Source organism: Meriones unguiculatus, chromosome 1 (assembly GCF_030254825.1).
Source record: "Meriones unguiculatus strain TT.TT164.6M chromosome 1, Bangor_MerUng_6.1, whole genome shotgun sequence".
NCBI lineage: Eukaryota > Metazoa > Chordata > Mammalia > Rodentia > Muridae > Meriones > Meriones unguiculatus.
Window position 1 is genome coordinate 127737949 of NC_083349.1, and position 19099 is coordinate 127757047.

Below are 19099 nucleotides of genomic sequence, written 5' to 3' on the forward strand. Positions count from 1 at the left end.
ATTGTGCCTACCTCCAGCCCTTGGCAAACGTGAATACAGCTGCTATCAATATTTAGGTGTGGGTTTCTGTGTAGGTGTTTTCAGTTTAATAGGATGAAAGGCATAGCAGGGTAATGCAACACTTCAGTTGCTGGGCTGTATGGTGATAATATGCTTAGCTTTGTAAGGAGTGGCTAGACAGCTTTCCAGAGAGGCTTTGCATGCCCATTATGCCACGTTCTGGCAGCACCTGCATCCCCAGTGCTCCAGATGAGGCTGCTCCCATAGGGTGCTGGGGTTCCCATGAGGGGGATGGGCTTCTCAGCTTTTCCTCCTTCTTGTTCTTGCAGAGGTGACAGACTACACCAGCCCAACCATCCAGGAAGCTCCAAATGCTAGCTAGAGGATCAAAGCACCTCGGAGCCTTGCCTCCTCCTGGTGAGGAGGACGTTGTTCAGCCAGGTGTTTCTAGACACTGGTTACTTACCATTCACAGCAAGATAGTCTATGGCTTTCCTGAGAGCAGGGCACAGCCTTAAGACTGGTGAGAAACCAGCAGTCAACTGCTAGGATGAACCTGGTGTGTGTTCCCCACCTTACACCCTAGTTCACAGCTCAGAGATATCTTCAGATTCCATATGATGATTTACCCAAATGCTCTCTCTCTCTCATAAACTCAGCAATGCCCACACCTTGCAACAAGCGTCTTATGTGTACTTGCTTTGAATTACAAATGTGAGAGAGTAAGAGAGGGAAAGATCTGTCCAGTGGGAGCCAGCTCTGATCTGAGTTGGTGTAGACCTCAGGCTAGCACAGTGCACTGCTGCTCCCTTCCTACGCTCCTGCTCGGGTATGTGGGCCTTGCCTGCTAGTGGCACTTGGTGTAAACAGAGTTGGGCAGCCTTCCCTCAGGAAAAGATCTGCCTTGTGAACTGGTAAGAACATTCCAGTGAGCAGGAGAGGCAGGGACTCCAGAGGAAGACAGCGTGCAAAGCCTTGGAGCGTGGTGGGAGTAAGGGGATGAGGAGTGTGAGGATGAGGGGCACAAAGGCATGAGGGTGGGCCGAAAAGGTGAGGATGAGGCTGGGGTGAGCCACTTGATTGGGAAGGGGTGAGTGGGAGGCAGGTGAGGTCAGGCTATAGCAGCACCCACAAACTTCCAAGAGCGCTGGCTGAAAGTGTGAGGCTTCTTGAAGATGTGGGTGGGTTTACAAGGCCTGATGTAAGTGACATAGTCAGGAGACTGTTTATAGCTAAGGCTGGCACTGAGCTGGATACTACACTAGACTTCTCTGGGTGTGGCTACAGTGAAACCATGGACTGTGCCCAGCTATGATAGAGATGTGTAGCTGCTGCAGATACTGGCCAGGAAGCCTTGTGTATTATTCTATAGTTGTGTATAGCAAATGCTGGCTGCTACTTCAGGAGGGCTGTGGCATGAAGGCAGGTCTGACGGGACTGGAACAGAGAGTAAGACACTGCCTATGAGATGACAGGCATTTTATTGGGCTAATGCAATGACAAAAAAGGACACCTGTATGTGCATATTTTCCATTTCTTTTTTTCTCATTATCAATTTAGAGTGATTACCAAAACAGTTGTAGCATGCCAGAGGTGAGAAGTTCAAAATTAAAAATTTAACCATCTCTTTGACAGAAAACTTGAGCAACCTGAGGGATGAGAACTGGTGTCATACGACTGTACACAGGAGTGGAGAACTAGGTCAGTGATGATATACTGGGGGGCTGGGTGGAATGAATTTTAGATTCTGACCTGTGGATGCAGGTGAGAAGATACAAGCCAGAGACAGGGAGATGGGAAGGACATGGTTTGGCAATGTGGACTCAATTTAATTCCAGATAGTTGAAGTACCAGTTGCATTTACACGTATGCACACACGCAGGAAGAAGTGAGAAGATGCATGCTTGCTCGTATACATATTTATAAGATCAGTGGAAAACCCACCTAGGCTACTGAGACCACAGTGGATGGAGTCTTACAAGATAACAAGTGGCTCGAGGGAATGGAGAACCCAGCCTATGTGGAACTGGAAACCTGTGGAGCTTGGGAAGAGAGCACACTGAGTTCAGGAAGCTACAAAGCTGCAGGGAAGCAGGGCTTGAGTCAGAGGATGGCCCAGGGTGTTGGGCAGTGGGGACTCTGTGCTGATCAGAGCACAGCAACTGCTGTAGGCCCAGATTGGCCTGTACATCTATATCCCAAGCAGGAAAAGTGGACATGGGTATGGGGGCATATGCCTTATATAGTTTGAGGGTACATAGTGAATCTGAGACCTGCCTGAGTGTGGTGGTTTGAAAGAAAATGGCTCCCATAGGCCCAATAGGGAGGAGTGGCACCATTAAGGGAGTAGGATCTTGCTGGAGTGGGTGTGGCTTTGTTGGAGAAAGTGTGTCACTGGGGGTGGGCTTTGTGGTTTCAGATGCTCAAGACAGGCCCAGTGTCTCACTCTCTTCCTGCTGCCTGCGGATCTGGAAGTAGAGCTCTCAGTCTCCCGCACCATGTCTGCCAGCATGCTACCATGCTTCCAACCATGATGATAATGGACTGAAGCTCTGAACTGTAAGCCATCTCCAATTAAATGCCTTTCTTTATAAGAGTTACTGTGGTCATGGTGTCCCTTCACAACAACAGAAACCCTAACTGAAAAAATAGAACAAAAAGAAACCAACAAAAAGTCCTATGAACAAACAAATAACAACAATGATAAAACCCGAAACTCAAAAACCAAAATATAAAGGTATGGCAGGCCTAAGATAATGTGCACCTGGGTAAGGCCTAATTGTGCTAGATAAAAGAAATCCAGATCTTGCTCCATTGAGGACAAGGAGTCAACTTCTCACTGTCACAAATGGAAGAAGAATGAAAATAGAAAACCAGAAAAGTATATAATGGCTACACAGGTTAGAGAGCACACACCTGCCTGTTTGCTTGTGAAACTATGAACAGGAGTTAATGGTTGTTACAGAGCAACCTTGGGCAGCCCTGGGGCATGCCACTGCCACAAAGCAGTTGTTGGTGTTTTGGGGACAGGTCCTGGAGCATGGATGATTGCTTACTTGGGCATGACACACAATACATCCTTTGTACACAGCAGGTGCTTACTAAGTATGTGTCTCCTACATTTTCCTTATTGTTGTCATTATATAACTGTATGGAGCCCACAGCCTGGCTAGGTCTCTTCCCTCATTTACCTGTGTAAGCACACTCCTGAATCAGCACTGTGAACTGCCTAGGGCTGATGTGACCATTAGGGGAAGCATAATTACATCCATTATTCAAAAGAGCTTCATCTGGCTCTTACTGGCCATTTCTGAGAAACTGTCACTGCCCGTCCTTGTCTCCAATCCCTCCCACCCTGCTCTATTCTGGACTCACACTGGTCTTCCTCTAATCCAGCTGGCAGGGTTGTGGGCACAGACTCACCTTCCAGAGCTTGGCAAACTTTCCTGCTCTTCATTACCTCATGTACATCGTCAGCATGGCTGCACTGAACTGAGGATGGGATTCAATTCTTGAGGATAAAGGAATGTTGGGTCTCAATGATCAGTGGCCACCAAAGATCAACAATATCTAACAGTTTCATTCCTTAGCATTTAACTTCACATGGGACTGAGAATGGAAATGGGTTTGGGCATATTTGTACATGGACGTGGAAGTCAGAGGACAACCTTCTTCAGATTTGCTCTGCTTTGTTTTCTTGACACAGGGTCTCTCATAACCAAGTAGGCCAGACTGGCTGACCAATGAGTGCTGAGGTCCATCTGTTCTGTTTCCCCAGTGCTGGGATTACAAGCAGATGATTACAAACACGTATAAAAACAGGCACTGTGTTTTAACACATGTTCTGGTGATCAAACTCTGGTTCTGTAATTTGTAGAAGAAGTGCTTTATTGGCTGGCCGACCATCCCAGCCTAGAAAAGTATTCTTTATTACAGCATTTCTCATAAACAGACTTCCAAAGAATTGGGAGCAGACAGTAAACTCATAGCAAAACAAAATGACAATAAATAAAAGTGTTTACTTATACTAACAGAAACTATGAAAAAGCAGATGCCTTTGTTAGCCTAAGAAATCAGAAAGAAGTTTTAAAGGATGAAAGTGAGGGCAAATAAGGAGACAACTAAAGTGAAATGAGGATCAATGTAAATATACTATTCTTTCTGGAAAACAGTATGTTTTAACTACCTCAAAGATGACACCCTTTGTCATTTTCCTCTTGAGACTAACTGAAGGAGTCATGGATAGGGGCTCTGCCTCAGGGTGTGTCGTGAGGATCCCCCACTAGCTGTCCTGTATGCCATGGCTTTATAAAGCCATGGTGGTACCACTGAGGGAAGTGCACAGAACACCATGCTTGACCTGCTCATCTTGCTGCTTGCCTGACCTCACCATGGCCACCACTGAGGCGGGGAGGAACATGGTAACTGCTGGAGAGCCACACAAGACTGTGGTGGCCATAGGAGCAAACCGGAGTAGGACCAGCTCTGCAGAAAATGTGCACGATGGCCAAACCATCCTGTCATCATTCAAGCAGGCCACTATAGCCTTTCCTGTACTCTGGGAGAGAAGTCCCAACAAACTAGTTGTTAATGGAAACACAGACTAGGTCACACCGGTTCAGCAGCAGGAGTGGAGGGGAAGGAGAGCAGAGCAACAGGAAATCTGAAAGGCAGAGGTGGTGGAGGTGCATGAGCAAAGCCACTGTACTCCAGCGAAAGTGTCCTCATCACCCAGCATGGGGAAACTGGCTCAGGTCAACGGGCAGCCTCCAGATAGATTACTTCATTACTGCTCAGTTTTCTTAGCACCAACATTTCACATGTAGCTATTTCAAGTGTTAGCTAAACTAGGGCCACCCTTGGGTTAGTAAATATGGCTGCTGAAACAGGGATATAATAAAAGGAAAATGCTGCTTATATAAAAACTATAGGAAAATATCATGTGAAATTTGAGTGTAGTATGTTTGTAAATATGCCTTCGTATTTTTTTTTGTAAAAAAACATCTTTATAGACACATCTACATCATGTATACATAAATACGGAAAAGGCCTTGTATGTATCTACATACACACTAGCACAAATATTCCATCTGCAAACTCAGGAGCATTGTGAATGAAAAGCTGCCCTTCCTCCCCCAAAGCTCCCACTTTCTGGCCCTCTGGAAATGGGCATGCCCATTGCCCTTGTCCCTCTGCAGTGATGGCTCCACCCCCAACCTACCCAGTGAGGCCTTTTCAATCGGTACTTTAGAACCAGCGCACACAGGAGCTGTAAGTGACTAATGAGCGTGTCCCTCCTGTTTGCTTCCTGTGGCCACACAGCCCTGCTCGACTCTTCAGCAGTCACCACACTCCTTGCGGCTGCTGAAGGTGGCCTTGGTGGGCTCAGGCAAGCAACAAGCAGAGGTCTGGCACAGGAGTGGGTTGAAGAGTTTAAGGATTTAGACCCAGCAGCCCCCTGTACTTTCACAATCTGCAGGTGTGCATCTAATCAATGGACAGTGTTAGAAAACCACATGTGGGCTGTGTTCATGCCAGATGAACCCTGCCCCATGCAGCCCAACAGCTGCATGCAACACACTTGTGGGCATCGGTGTCACAACGAATGTAATGGGGTCAACTATACTGGGGGTTGTGTAAGAAACACACAGACACTACACCATGGCAATTGAGGGATTGGAACACCCACAGGTTTTGGTATCTGTGGGGTTCCTGAAAACCATCTCCATAGATACCAAGGAATGACTGTAGTAGATACTGAATCTCCTGATGTTAAGTTTTATGATGCCACACTGTATGTTGTTATCTTTTTAACACATTAGAAAAGGCAATTAGAATGTGTGTGGGCAAAAATATGTACATGCGAAAAATCTGTTCACATATTTTAAAACAATTCTTATGCAGTAAAGGCTCCTATCTCATTTTATAACCACTCTGTATGGATACCCACTACAAATAAAACATTTAAATGTGCAATAAAATTATTTGTAAGGAATTTGCAGATATGAAGTGTTCCATGAGTGATTAAAAACAGTGAAATATCTTAAAAACCCTGCGGAGCCCACTGTGATTCCATACACTGAGTTGTCTTCTATATCTCAAACTAGATCTGCTAATAAAAACGAAGCAAACCCCACCATCTTAATTATTCATCTTTTAAGTAAGTGTACATCTTTGGGAGGTGGCTTCTTCCCTGGATAAGCAGGATGCAGAAGTCTTATAGTGTTACCAGCCCCTCCCTGAGCAACATTCCCACAGATGCCTGACTGTATATTTTCCTGATAACTGCCATACCTGCTCTATACAAGACACACATTTACATCTGAAAACACTAACATTAACCTGACAGCCAAACTCTGGGAGTCACAAGGACCTACTTCCTCTTTACCATAACACACCATAACACCATAACCCAGGGCAGCATCCTGATAGCTCTGCCACCTTCATTTCTCAGGAGACTGGGGAGGGGAGCGTAAGGGCATCTGGGGACAAGCAGCTTGTGGTAGAGGGTCAAGGACCAGGCTCAGATTTGAAACATACAGGCAGAAAGGGTCCTGGTAGCACAGGACCAATTGCTACTAGTGGTTTGGATCCTCGGTCTAGCCTGGGTCAACCAGGTAAGTGGGAAACAGGAAAGGGTGATTTCACTCAGACTGCTTTTTGATTGTTTTTATGTATACTGGTGTTCTGCCTGTAAGTATGTGTATTGTGAAGATGTCAGATCCCCTGAAACTGGAATTAACAGACAGCTGTGGGCTGCCACGTAGAAGCTGGGAATTGAACCGGGTCTTTTGGAAGAACAACCAGTGTTCCTAACCTCTGAGCCATCTCTCCAGCCCTAAAAGGCTTGTTTTGTTTTGTTTTTATGTATATTGGTGTTCTGCCTGCAAGTCTGTATCTCAGACTGCTTTTTAAACAGTCACCAAGAGATGAGGGAGGAGATCACATAGTACATGCTAGTAAATTTAGCTCACTGCTTCAACTCAAGGTCTTTATTTCCTGGTGAGAGAATTCAAAATATTTGCCTTGGGGCTAGAGAGATGGCTCAGTGTTTAAGAGCACAGTCTGCTCTTCCAAAGGACCCAGGTTCAATTCCCAGCACCTACATGGCAGCTCACAACAGTCTGTAACTCCAGTTCCAAGATCTGACACCGTCACACTGATGCACATAAAAAAGAAATTAAATAAATTAAAAACAATATTTGCCTTGTATACTTTGTGTTTAAGACATTTTCAGGCCCAAGGGAGTGAACCGTGACTACAGCCATCTCTCCTCACTAATCTGCCATTAGATCCTTTGGGAGCCAGCGGGGCAGAGTTGTCACTGTTCTGTCATGGATTCCTCAAGAGTGAGGGAGGGATGTCACAAGGGCATGGAAGAGCCAATGTAGCAAAGAACAAGATATCTCAGAGCTGTTAACACGGGGGACACTTGTTAGAGGTGCTGGGAGAATATGCAGGTGAGAAGTGAGCTGGGTAGATTACTAACAGAAAAACGTACAGTTTGCCTGGCTTTCTGAGTCATGGCTAAGGTGGCATCCAGCAGTTTCCACATATGAACACAAACTGGGACCCTCTAGACAGGCTTGTGAAGTTGCTTTTATTGTTCAATACTGCTTTTCAAATTTATCCATATTGATGAATGCTGCTGTAGCTCAGTTATTTCAATTGCTCCAAAGCGTTTAACTGACTGTATATAACATGGTTTTCTTTGTTGTGGTTACAAATATGTATGTAGAGGCCAGAGAAAAAAGTTGGGTGTCTGCTTCTACTGCTCTCTGCTTTATTCCTTTGAAACATCATCTTTCACTGTACTGGAATCTTGCCTTTTTGGTTATATCGGCTAGCCAGCGAGTTCCTAGGACCCGTATGTTTCTTCCCCATTGCTACAATCACAGGAATATGCAACCATGCCTGGCTTTTATGTGAGTGCCCTGCCCCCATGCTTACACAAGCAAGCACTCTTACCAGCTGTCAGCCTTTGTAACTTTTTTTTTGAAATAGCATTTCACTATCTAGCCTTGGCTGGCCGAGAACTTGATTTGTAGACCAGGCTGGTGGTGGACTCAGAGATTTGTGTCTGCCTCTGCCTCATGGTACTGGGATTAAAGATGTTCACCACCATGCCTGGAAGTAAGAAATATTTTTGGTATATCTTTCTATACCTGCACAGGAGAGGTTTTTACTGTTTGCTATGGTTTGTTGTTGTTTCAAGACATTCCTAATTTGCAGCTCAGGCTGGAAGCTGACCCTCCTGCTTCCACCTGCATGGCTGGGGTCTAGGTGTTACTTTCTTTTTGCTTTGCCTCTTGTGAAACCCTGTCTTTGTTGTCAACCATAATCCCTTAGGCCTCCCTATTCAGGACCTTGTGCATACCAAACAAGTGCTCTGTCACTAAGCTACAACCCTATCCTTTCTCTGGGAACTTCTGGGGTGTTCTGGATCTCTAAGACAGGATCTGATGTACCTTATGCCTTAAACTTGTTACATACTTGAGGTTGGCCTAGACCTCTGGATCCTTCTGCTTCCATCTCCCAATCTCCTGCTGGGACTGCAGGTGTGAACCACCACAGCTGGCCTTCCTAGAAATTTCCTAAAGCCTAACACTGGAAGTGGGACTGTGGGGACAAAGGTTACAGAACATCCATGTGCTGGCTGATTTTATGTCACCTAGTCACCTACTACAATTACATAGAAAGAGAGATCCTCAACAGAGAAAATGTTTCCACTATAGCTGGTCTGTGGGGAAGCTTGTAGTGTATTTCCTTGATTGATGATTGACAGCAGAGGGCCTAGCTCAAAAGGGAGCAGTGTCACCCCTGGGCTGGTGGTCCTGTGTTCTGTAAGAAAGCAGGCTGACCAAGCCATAGGGAGCGAGTCAGTAAGCAGCACTCCTCCATGGCTTCTACATCAGCTCCTGCTTCCAGGTTCCTGCCTGAGTTCCTGTCTTGGCTTCCCTAAATGAGCTGTAATTCAGGATGTTTAAGCCAAATGAACCCTTTCTTTGGTCATGGTGTTTCATTACAGCAGAAGAAACCTAAGACAATTCATGTTACTAGCCGTCAATTTGTTCTGTAAAGGCAGTTTACAGACTCCTGTTCAGTGAGTGGCTGTGCTGCTGACCTCTTCCAAGCTGCCAGGGTTGGGATGATCCTGTTCTGTTTACGCTTCTTTGCTGGAGTTGAGCACTTCCCATATTTACTGGCCACCTAACTTCCACGATCCTCTTTATGTTCTCTCCTATCAGCCTATTTCTTTTCCTTCTAAGTTTAAGGAGTTCTTTTTATATTTATATGTAAATGTATTCTATTTATATCTTCTGTCAGTTCCACATACTCAAAGCTTTAGGTTTTTTCAAAGCAGTTGTCTTTTTTTGTTGTTTTCCTTTGGTATTTAGGTTTTTGGGGCTGGTGGTGGTGCTGGAGCTGAAGCTGGACATCATTTCATCACTGAACTACACTCCCAGCCCTAGCATTACTTCTTATGATCACTCACCCACCTCCTGCTGTTTAAAATGATAATTATTTTCTTAGTGTTTTTTTTTTTTTTTTGGTTATTCTCAGCATTTTATACCTTCTTCTTTCCCTTCTATTTTCAATGCTAGATGTTGGAAATATTTAGTTAAAAATGTATTTTTAAATTAGAGGTTGAAGCATGCCTCATAATACTTTAGGCTCCAAGAATCTTATGGAAACTTCACCTCTATTGGATAGGCCATATAGCACTCTGATGATGAAGTTAGATAGGAGAAAAATTTCTAAATTTAAATACATATTATTTTTTAAAAACTAGGAAACAAGACAAGACTATTTGAAAACTGAGCACAGGCATTCTCTGATTTCAAAAGCTAAGACAAATTGTCCAGTGAGACGTATCTGAGCAATCAATGAAGTGCATAGTTTGTCCACATGTGCTCCAAGGACACCATTCACTCTGCACCACACCACCACAGAGGTGACTGAAATGTCCTTCTCTTCAGGCAGTGACATTCACTTATCTGTAAATTACAGTCTTAGAACACTCTGACACGACTGAGCAAAAGATATTTAGAAGCTCTTTCCTGTCCTTAGAGATAGCACAAATAACTTAGGACACAATTAAATAGCACGGCCTTTCTATGAATACACCCATCTTGAAGATGCTCCCCGGCTGGAACCCTGCAGGAAAACCTCCAATGGCCTATAGCATTTTCAGTGGATGGGGAAAACAATAAGATCGCGGAACAACCACAGGTGGCAGAAACACACAAAGCAATCAGTACAGGGCCCGTGTGTGACTTCGAGATGTACTGGGAAACGAAGTCATGCTTCAAGTGAAGCCTGCCTGTTGTCCAGTCAGGTGTGATTTTCTTTAAAAAAGTCCTAACCGAGAGAGGGGAATGGCCACTGCTTTCCATGGAAAGGTCTGCTCACTTATCAGCTCACATGGGCCATAGAGATGGTCACCCACAATCTTACCAGCAATGACAGAAAAACAGACTCTTAACACAGGTATCCTTGTTTAAAACAACAACAAACTAGCATCCTGCTTTTTCCTCTGACAAAGTCTTATTTTCTTAAAGACTGGCTTTGAATCCCAGAATGGTCTCAAACACATAATCCTCCCACCTTGGCCTCAGGCTATTGGAATTACAGGCATTGTCGACATGCTGAGCTACATGAAGCTTTTAATCACAGGAATAACCACAGAATCATTTTAGTAAGAGAAGCAACGGGACATTAGATTGACACTTACTGAAAATTAAGCCCTAATGGTTATGTATGTAATAGGGCACACATATGGGTCCCTGACCTTTCTGAGAACACATTAGTAGCACAGTGAAAGATTTTGAGAGGAAAGGCAATTCTAGGTGACAGCTGCCTGCTTCTTTCATGGTGCACAGACATGCATGTAGGCAGAATGCCCACACAAATAAACTTAAAACTTATACATAATAATATTTTTTATTAAAAAAAAATCCTTCATGTGGCTTGGGCATCTGAATTTAAGAGAATGAGTGAAGGAGCAAAGCTGCATTTCACTGTTAAGATCAGACAGCTACTAACCCCTAGCTGTGACTTAAGACACTTATCAAACTGCTGTAACCCCTGGCAGGTGTATTTACTTGCCTTTCACATCTGTATTGAAGGTGGAACTGATGGCAACATGAGTCTGAGGATCACCTGACTCTGCAATGTTTCATAAATTGCTTATGCAGCTAAGAGCTTTCTGTGACATGAAAAGTGTGTCCCAGCTGGGTGAGCTGACACTCAACACTGGCCGCCTCCAACATAAACTCAGAAACTTTTGTTTTCAGTTCCTTCACCTGACTTAAAATCATTTCTTTTATTTCAGTTTCTGTATGCACTTTGTGTGTTGTGTGTGTGTGCGTGTCTTGTGCCACAGCACGAATGTGGGCATCAGAGGACAATTTCAGAATCAGTTCTCTGCTTTCCCCATGTCAGTGCTGGGGATTAGACCCTGGTCCCTAGGCTTTACCCTCTGAGCCATTTCACCTGCTCCCCTCACCTCATTTAGATGACTGCAGTTAATCCTTATTAAAACCACAAGCCTCTCAAATATTATATTTTTAGGTCTCAACACTTGCTTGAAATAGGTGAAAATCAAATAAAAACTAGTTATGACAGGGAAAAAAAAACCAAAATAAACCAAAATCCAAGACATAGAACTCCTGAAAAGTGAGTGGCATGAAGCAGGAGATCTGGTCTCACTCTAAGTTTGAAAGTGAATGAATCCTTTAGTCTGTTATACAATCAGGATAGCGACTGAACAGTCAGGTCACAGGCTGGACCTCTCATTTCTTCAGTCAGACTCATTTCCTAGATCCCTTTACAAGGCACGCCCATGGGGGAGCAATCCTAGAGATCTGGAGTGAGGTGGGGAAGGAGGTGCAGTCTGAGACAAGGCTACCATTTGAGAGTATTCCTTTACCAGAAGGCTGCCTGAGGATCCCTACAGGAGACCTGTCTGATCAGCCTCCAGGACTTCCCCCTGGTAATCCAGAAGAGCAACCACTACTGCTGAAGCTCTCTCAGTTCAGAATTCACTGGGAAGAGGTCAGCCTGCGTGGTGCTAATGGCGCAGGACTAGCAGATTAGAGAGACCTGCTCAGAGAACGGAGGAAAACTGAAAATGTCAAGCAGTGAACCCAGACCAAGTGGAATCCATCTGAAAGGACCATCAAGGCAAGGTGGCACATGCCTGTTGTCACAGAGAGTGAGGGGGACCACTCCAGCCTGTGAAAACGAGGCCTGTTTAGGTGACACAGTGAGACGCTGTCTCAGAAAATGAAAATGTACAAGCAAGCGAAACAAGACCTATCTGTATTTGTTGTAGCTAATGGGAGTCTCTCTGCCTCCAGTCCTTTGATCATTCAGAGTAACGAAATGAAGTTCAAATATCAGCATGTTAATGGAGTGCTCTTTGCTGCCCAGCACTGACATGGAACACAACACTTTCTATTCAGAGCAATTAACTTCCAGGGAAGGACTATGAAGGAAGCCAGGCCTCATCAAAGATGTTGAAATCAGGGTGTCTACTTACAATGAGCTGCTTCAGCCCCACGAAGGACTGCTCCACCGAGCTGGCATTTAAGACTTGTCTCTTCGCTGCAGCCTTCTCACCCAGGAAGCGAAGCATCAAGTCTTTAACGGCATCTCCCTAGAGAGAATGTGGGAAAGAGACAAAGAAATGTCTACTGGCTTTGCCCAGGAAAACTGCCATCAGATGGAAGCTAAGCTGTAACTTCTAGAAGAGTCCCAGTTTGACAGCTATTCTTTATTCTGAGAAGAAAGCAGTATATTACCACTAGATCAGTCTTTCAGCAGAGACCACAACCTGTCAAGGACAGGGACTTTCAGCAGTGGGTTCAGGGGAGAGCCCCCTTGAGGTGACACACCGGAGACAGGAGTCTGTGGTCACTCAGAGAGGCACCATGTGGAAGACTGACAAGGGCTGTGTTCACACTGCACCAGTTCCTCAGGCTTACTGGTTCGCCGAGTGTGTGTCTGTGTGTGTGAGAACTTACCTCTGCTGGCCCCTCCTTAATGATAAGTTCACTAGCCAAGCCCAATGTGATCACGACTCTTGTCCCAGTCTTGTCTGGGCTTGCTGAAGTTAGAGGACACAACTGCACTGGGGTAATTTTGGTGTCTCAACTTGATTTTTTTTTTTTTTTCATTATGTCCATCTGGAAACAGGGTAGAGGGCAGTAAGTGTCACTTCAAGTGTTTTACTTACTTAGAAGGGGAGTCAGAGAAGACCATGGGGAGGAGGAAAAGGTTCTGGTGAGCCTTGGGGTGCTAAGGACCTGGAATGATGGGCAAAAAAATCTAGCTGACATGAAGCATGGAATGTGCCAAATGATGAGTGTCTGAGTGACCACAAGTTCCTGATTCTCCAAGGCTACATGAGGGAGCTGACTGATGTAGCAAGTCAACAACAAATGGGGATGAGTATTCACCAATGACAGTGCAGACCTCTGTGCTGCACAGGCTGAGGGAGCACCCAAACCTGCTTGCTGGAGATGATGCCTCCGGTCTTGCTGATGCTGCCTGTTCGTTGGACACCTAGAGAGGGAGGCTACCAACCTCAGCAGGGGCTCACATGCATCTGTGCTGTTTCCAGCCCTGTGTGGCAGATGAGCCTGGTGCTCTAAGGAGGCCAGGCCATGCATCTTCCTACACTGGGTCAAATATTTAGTAGTAGCAATTTTGTAATTTCTGCTTTTGGAATAAGGTAAAATACTCCAACTATCACAGCCACAAGAGCAGCTTTGTGATCTACAAGCAACATTTAAACGGAAAATTAAAAAGGGCTAAAATGCATGACCCCATGAATAGCAAAAATGCTTTCAGTGCCAAACAGAATTTCTGGAGCTGTGGGGGCAAAGAGCTAGGCAAAAGCAAAATCAAATCCACATGCCAGGCAAGACAGGCAGAGACATCTCCTCCATCCCAGTGACATCACCACTGAGCTCATACTGTAAATACATTTTAGCCTTACAATTCTTTTCCTTTAAGTTTAGTGACTGGAGATGGCTCAGCAGGTAACAGTGCTTCCCCTTGTACAACGCCAAGCCTGGCAACCTGAATTCAGTCCTTGGAATCCATGCAAAAAGGTGACAGAGAGAAACAACCCTATGAGGTTGTCTCTGCCCTCCATATAAGCTCCATGGAACACAGGAACACGAACACACACACACACACACACACTAACAAATAATGCAAAAATTAAAAAGGGATTAGTTATGACTGTAAGAGTAACTTTTATTTACCTGTTTCAGTTGTTGTCTGGGAGGCTTACTGCCTCATCTGTTAACCTAGCCTAGCCTGGAAGCTAGCCTGGAAGCTTCTAGCCTCTGTACAATCTAATCTAGGCCTCTGAGGCTTACTGCTTAATAAGCTCACCCTTTCTTTTTCTTTCTGAGTTCTGGGCTTGCTGGTTCAACTCAGCTGTTCTGGCTCAAACTCCTCTCCCAGTTGACTTATTCAATCTGGACACTGTCAGAAAGTGGTGACCACTGAAGAGGTCAGAAAGTGTCAAATCCCATGGAACTGGAGTTATGGATGGCTGGGAGCTGCCATGTAGGTGCCAGGAATTGAACTTGAGTCCTCAGAAGAATATCAAGTGCTCGTAACTACTGACCATTTCTTCATCTTAGAGTGGTTAAATTTTTCCTCCTTTCTCGCTTATGGTTTTTCAAGACAGGGTTTCTCTGTATAGCCTTGGCTGTCTTGGACTCTATTTGTAGATCAGGCTGGCCTCGAACTCACAGAGATCCGTCCCCTCTGCCTCCTGAGTACTGGGATTAAAGGCGTGTGCCACCACTGCCTGGTGCAGTTCTTCTACTTGTTAGAGTTAAACACACTTTCTCCATGAACTAGCTAAGGAAAACATGGCATACGTCCACACACAGGACTCTGTACACATGTCTTGCAGTGTCACTCAGGTTGGCCTTCAAGTCTCAGTTCTCTGCTTCAGCCCCCCCCCCCCCGTGCTAGAATTGGTTGCACTCAACACACCTCACCTGTAACATTGTTATTTTGCTGCAATGCTGACAGGGGTGTGAGTGTGCATGTGCATGGCACACACACAGAGGGATACACAACGTTGCCTGCATGATTAGGAGATCTGGAACCTACTTACATGCTGGACACACCTGCAGGTGCAGCCATAGAGTACAACAGTTCAGCAACACCAGTGATTACAGATACAAGAACCTGAAAAGTTTTGTGCCAGGGGAAGTCACCGCAGGGAAGACTTAATCATCCATAAATCTCCACTTTTACCTTCCAGGGATATAATACTTTACTTTTGCCTAACTAACCCTCATCTGCAGGCTGGTGGGGTCAAGTGGCTGAGTCCTGGGCCAAGGGACACAGGGTAGGGTACACACACTTCATTCTCCAGTGGATTTAAGTGCCCACATTGTGTTGGATAAACAATTAGGGAGCTTAACCCTGCCTGAGGCTAATTCTCTTACTTGCAGAATTCTACTCTTCACCGAGCAACAAGAGTCTGACCTCCAAGTGACCTAGGCTTCATTGGACAGGAAATATTTCCTGGGGTCAGTTCCCCCCTTCCCCAGTGAGTTCTGGGGATGGACCAAGCCAGCAGGCTTACGGAGCCAGTGCTGTCATGCAAACCAGCTTTTGTTCCTCTTTTTATCCAGCCCCCCCCCCCGGCCCCAAGGTAGGAGACTCTGAGCTGAGTCCATTTGGGGTGGTGCTGGGGCTACCTGCCACTGAGTCTGTTCTTCCACAGATGGTGATAAAACTGCAAGAGGCAGGGGCATTTGGGAATCCAAAAGGAGCCAAGCTGCTGAGAAGGGAACTGTAGGCTGTTAACCCTCCACTAACCCTTGCAACTCTCCTGGCTTATGCTCTGGCTTAGCTCTTTGCCTTGGCCTCTGAGGCTGGTCCCTGTCCACTTGGACCTTGAGGTCAAGGGAAGGAGCAAAGAGAACCTGGTATGTTCATAACAAGATGGGGCAGTGTGAGCATAAGGGAGGACAGACAGCCTTACGTGGGGATCAGGAAAGCCCTACCTTCCTTCACCCTGATGGTGGGGAGTCATGGACATGCATTTGTTGCCACCCCACAATGTGGTTTGTCACACTCTAGGGACACAAATTCCTATCCAATTCAGCCACTGTCACTTAGGTTGCTACTGGACTGGGTCAGTGCAGCTTAGCAGAAATTCAAACTGTAGGGTTCATTAAAGTTTTATCATTCCATGGAGACCTCTGGGTCACATACGTTATTGGCAAAGCGACTACCTGAAACAGCCCCTTCAACAAAAGGTTTGTCCAATATTCATGTATCGGTAAGGGCATATCTGTGTACCAGGTAGTTCTTGAGATCCTCAAAGAAGTTTTGTGGGCCCCCAAATACTGCTAAAATTAAACCGTTTGCTTAATTTGATTTCTAGCTCCACTTTATTCCTGTGTTTGTGTGAGTGGAAGCCACAGGTGCAGTGCCTGCCGGGGCTAGAGGAAGGCATCAGGTTCCTGGAGCTGGAGTTACAGGAGGTTGTGTGTCACCTGACCTGAGTACCAGGAACCAAACTTGGGTCCTCTACAAGAGTAGAAAGCACTTTTAACCACAGAGCCACCTTTCCAGTCCTCCAAATCTTTGAAAAGGAATGTGGTTAAGTATAAAACATTTTATTTATTTAATGTTTTTGTTATGGTTTCTTGAGGCAAGGTCTCATATAGCCCTCATGTATTAGTTAGGGTTACTATTGCTGTGATGAAACGCCATGGCCAAAAGCAATCTGGAGAGGAAAAGGTTAATTTAGATTACACTTCCATATCATTGTTCATCACCAAAGGAAGTCAGGAGAGGAACTCAACCAGGGCAGAAACCTGGAGGCAGGAGTTGATGCAGAGGCCATGGAGGGGTGCTGCTTACTGGCTTGCTCCTCACAGCTTGCTCAGACCACTTTCTTATAGAACTTGGGACCACCAGCCCAGGGATGGCCCCACCAATCACTACTAAGAAAACGTTCTACAGCCAAATCTCAAGGAGGCATTTTCTCTATTAGGATTCCCTCCTTTCAGGTGATTCTAGCTCTTGTCAAGTTGACATAAAAATAGACACACACTTAGTTTGACTTTGAACTTGGTATTTAGGGTAACCCTGAACTCTTGATCCTCTTGTGTGTTTTTAGGGTGTCCAATATACTGATTTAATATTTGGATAGGGTGCACTGAACACCACTACTACCCATAGTCACAATGTGTGTGTGTGTGAGTAAGTGTGTGTCATCTAAAAACTGCTGTCATAAACTCTAATTATAGAGCAGTTTAACTGGGCCATCATACTGCACACTAGATCTCATTCACCCAGCTCACCTCAAACTTGGTTCCCACAAACTTCTACTGTCCTTTCTCCGTGAGTTCAGTTTTTTTTTTAATTCTATAAATCTCTGTCTTTTCTTTGCTTGAATTTTTTCATTTACTACCTCATCCTTCATGTTGTTCCATGTGTCAAAATGACAGGAGTCTCTTTGTAAAGACTGGAAAACAATCATCTGCATGTGCCAACCACATTCTCTTTACCTCTGCATCCAGAAATGGATACTCAGGCTGATGGGACAGCTCTGTTATGAATGAGGCTGTAATGAACATGGGAGTTTGCCTTTCTCTAAGACATTGACTTTGGTTCTAGCTGGACCATGTGGTGACACCAGTTTTTATCTTGAAGCACCTCCAGGCTGCTTTCCATGGTGGCTTACTAAGCTCCATTCACTGTGATTATTGCTATCACCTGTCTTTTTGTTAACAGCCATCCTAACAGGAATGAGGGGATCATTCTCTGTGGGTTCCATTTGCACTTTCCAGACGATTAGCGGCAACTTCTGGTTCTTCAGCTCAGACAAAGATCTGAAATACAATCTGTCCTCTATATGGTACATATATACAGCACAATGTAAGACGGAGCACCCAGAACCAAGGCCAGAGCCCTGAGAATGTCAGCTGGCGCAGACCTTATAGGAAATCCACATGGAGAGCCTGTGAAAACAGAACTATTACGAGGTGGGTGTGGTGACTCAGGACTGTGTACCCACACTAGGAGGCTGGGACAGGATGACCAGGAGTTTGACACTTGCCTAAGTTACAGTAAGTTCAATGGCAACCTGGGCTACATAGCACAACTCTGTCTCAAAAACAAACACAACAAACAAACAGAAAAACCTAGCACCTAAACCACCTAAATGGCATTCCAGGTTTACCCTAAAGGAAGTGAAGTACATGAAGTCAGCATAGCACTGAGGGACCGACCATCCACGTGCACCACAGCACTAGACCAACAACAGTCAAAATGCAGAATCAGCCTAGATGCCATGAACAGATGACTGGATAAAGACAAGATGATCTGGATACACAACACAATTTTATGCAGCCGTGAAGGAGAATGAAGTCATTTGCAGAGACTGTGGAAACAGGGTTAAATGAAATAAAGCAGAACCTGAAAGAAAAATGTTACATGATTCCTGTCCAATGAGGACTCTACTTAAAAAAATACAAGTTATGAAAGCAGAAAGGGGACTTTATTGGGGGAGGACCCAAGGTAGAGAACAAGAGAGTACAATATAAGGGAAAAGAGAAAGACAAATATCCTATGCTCTCTTTCATGTGTGGAGACTAGATTAAAACACACACACACACACACACCATGGCAAGCAGAATGGACTTTGGAAGAAAGAAGCTGGCCAGTGACAGAGACAAAGGAGTGTAGTGGGAGGTATGAGCAAAGGACATGCATCTTCATATGGAAATGCCACAGTGAAAAATCTTTGATACTGTATGTGCTGGCTAGTTTTATGTTAACTTGACACAGGCTAGAGTCACCAGATAGGGAGGAGGCCTCAACTAAGAAAGTGCTCCCATAAGATGGGGTTGCAGGCAAACCTGTAAGGCATTTTCTTATTTGGTGATTGATGGGGGAGGCCCAGCCTGTTGTGGGTGGGGCCATCCTTGGGCTGTTGGTCCTGGGTTCTATATGAAAGCAGGCTGAGCAAGCCATAGGGAGCAAGTCAGCATGCTTACATGGCCTCTGCATCAGCTCCTGCCTCCAGGTTCCTGCCCTCACT

The 19099-nt window shown here is 45.2% G+C and overlaps 1 protein-coding gene across 1 annotated transcript in view; it reads right to left on the reverse strand.

Moving 5' to 3' along the window:
- Trappc12 (trafficking protein particle complex subunit 12) overlaps window positions 1-19099 on the reverse strand; it is a 62430-nt gene that overhangs the window by 37655 nt on the left and 5676 nt on the right. Inside the window, exon 3 of the mRNA XM_021653569.2 lies at window positions 12545-12661. Coding sequence (XP_021509244.1) covers window positions 12545-12661 — 117 coding nt within the window. The remainder of the gene's footprint in view (window positions 1-12544; window positions 12662-19099) is intronic.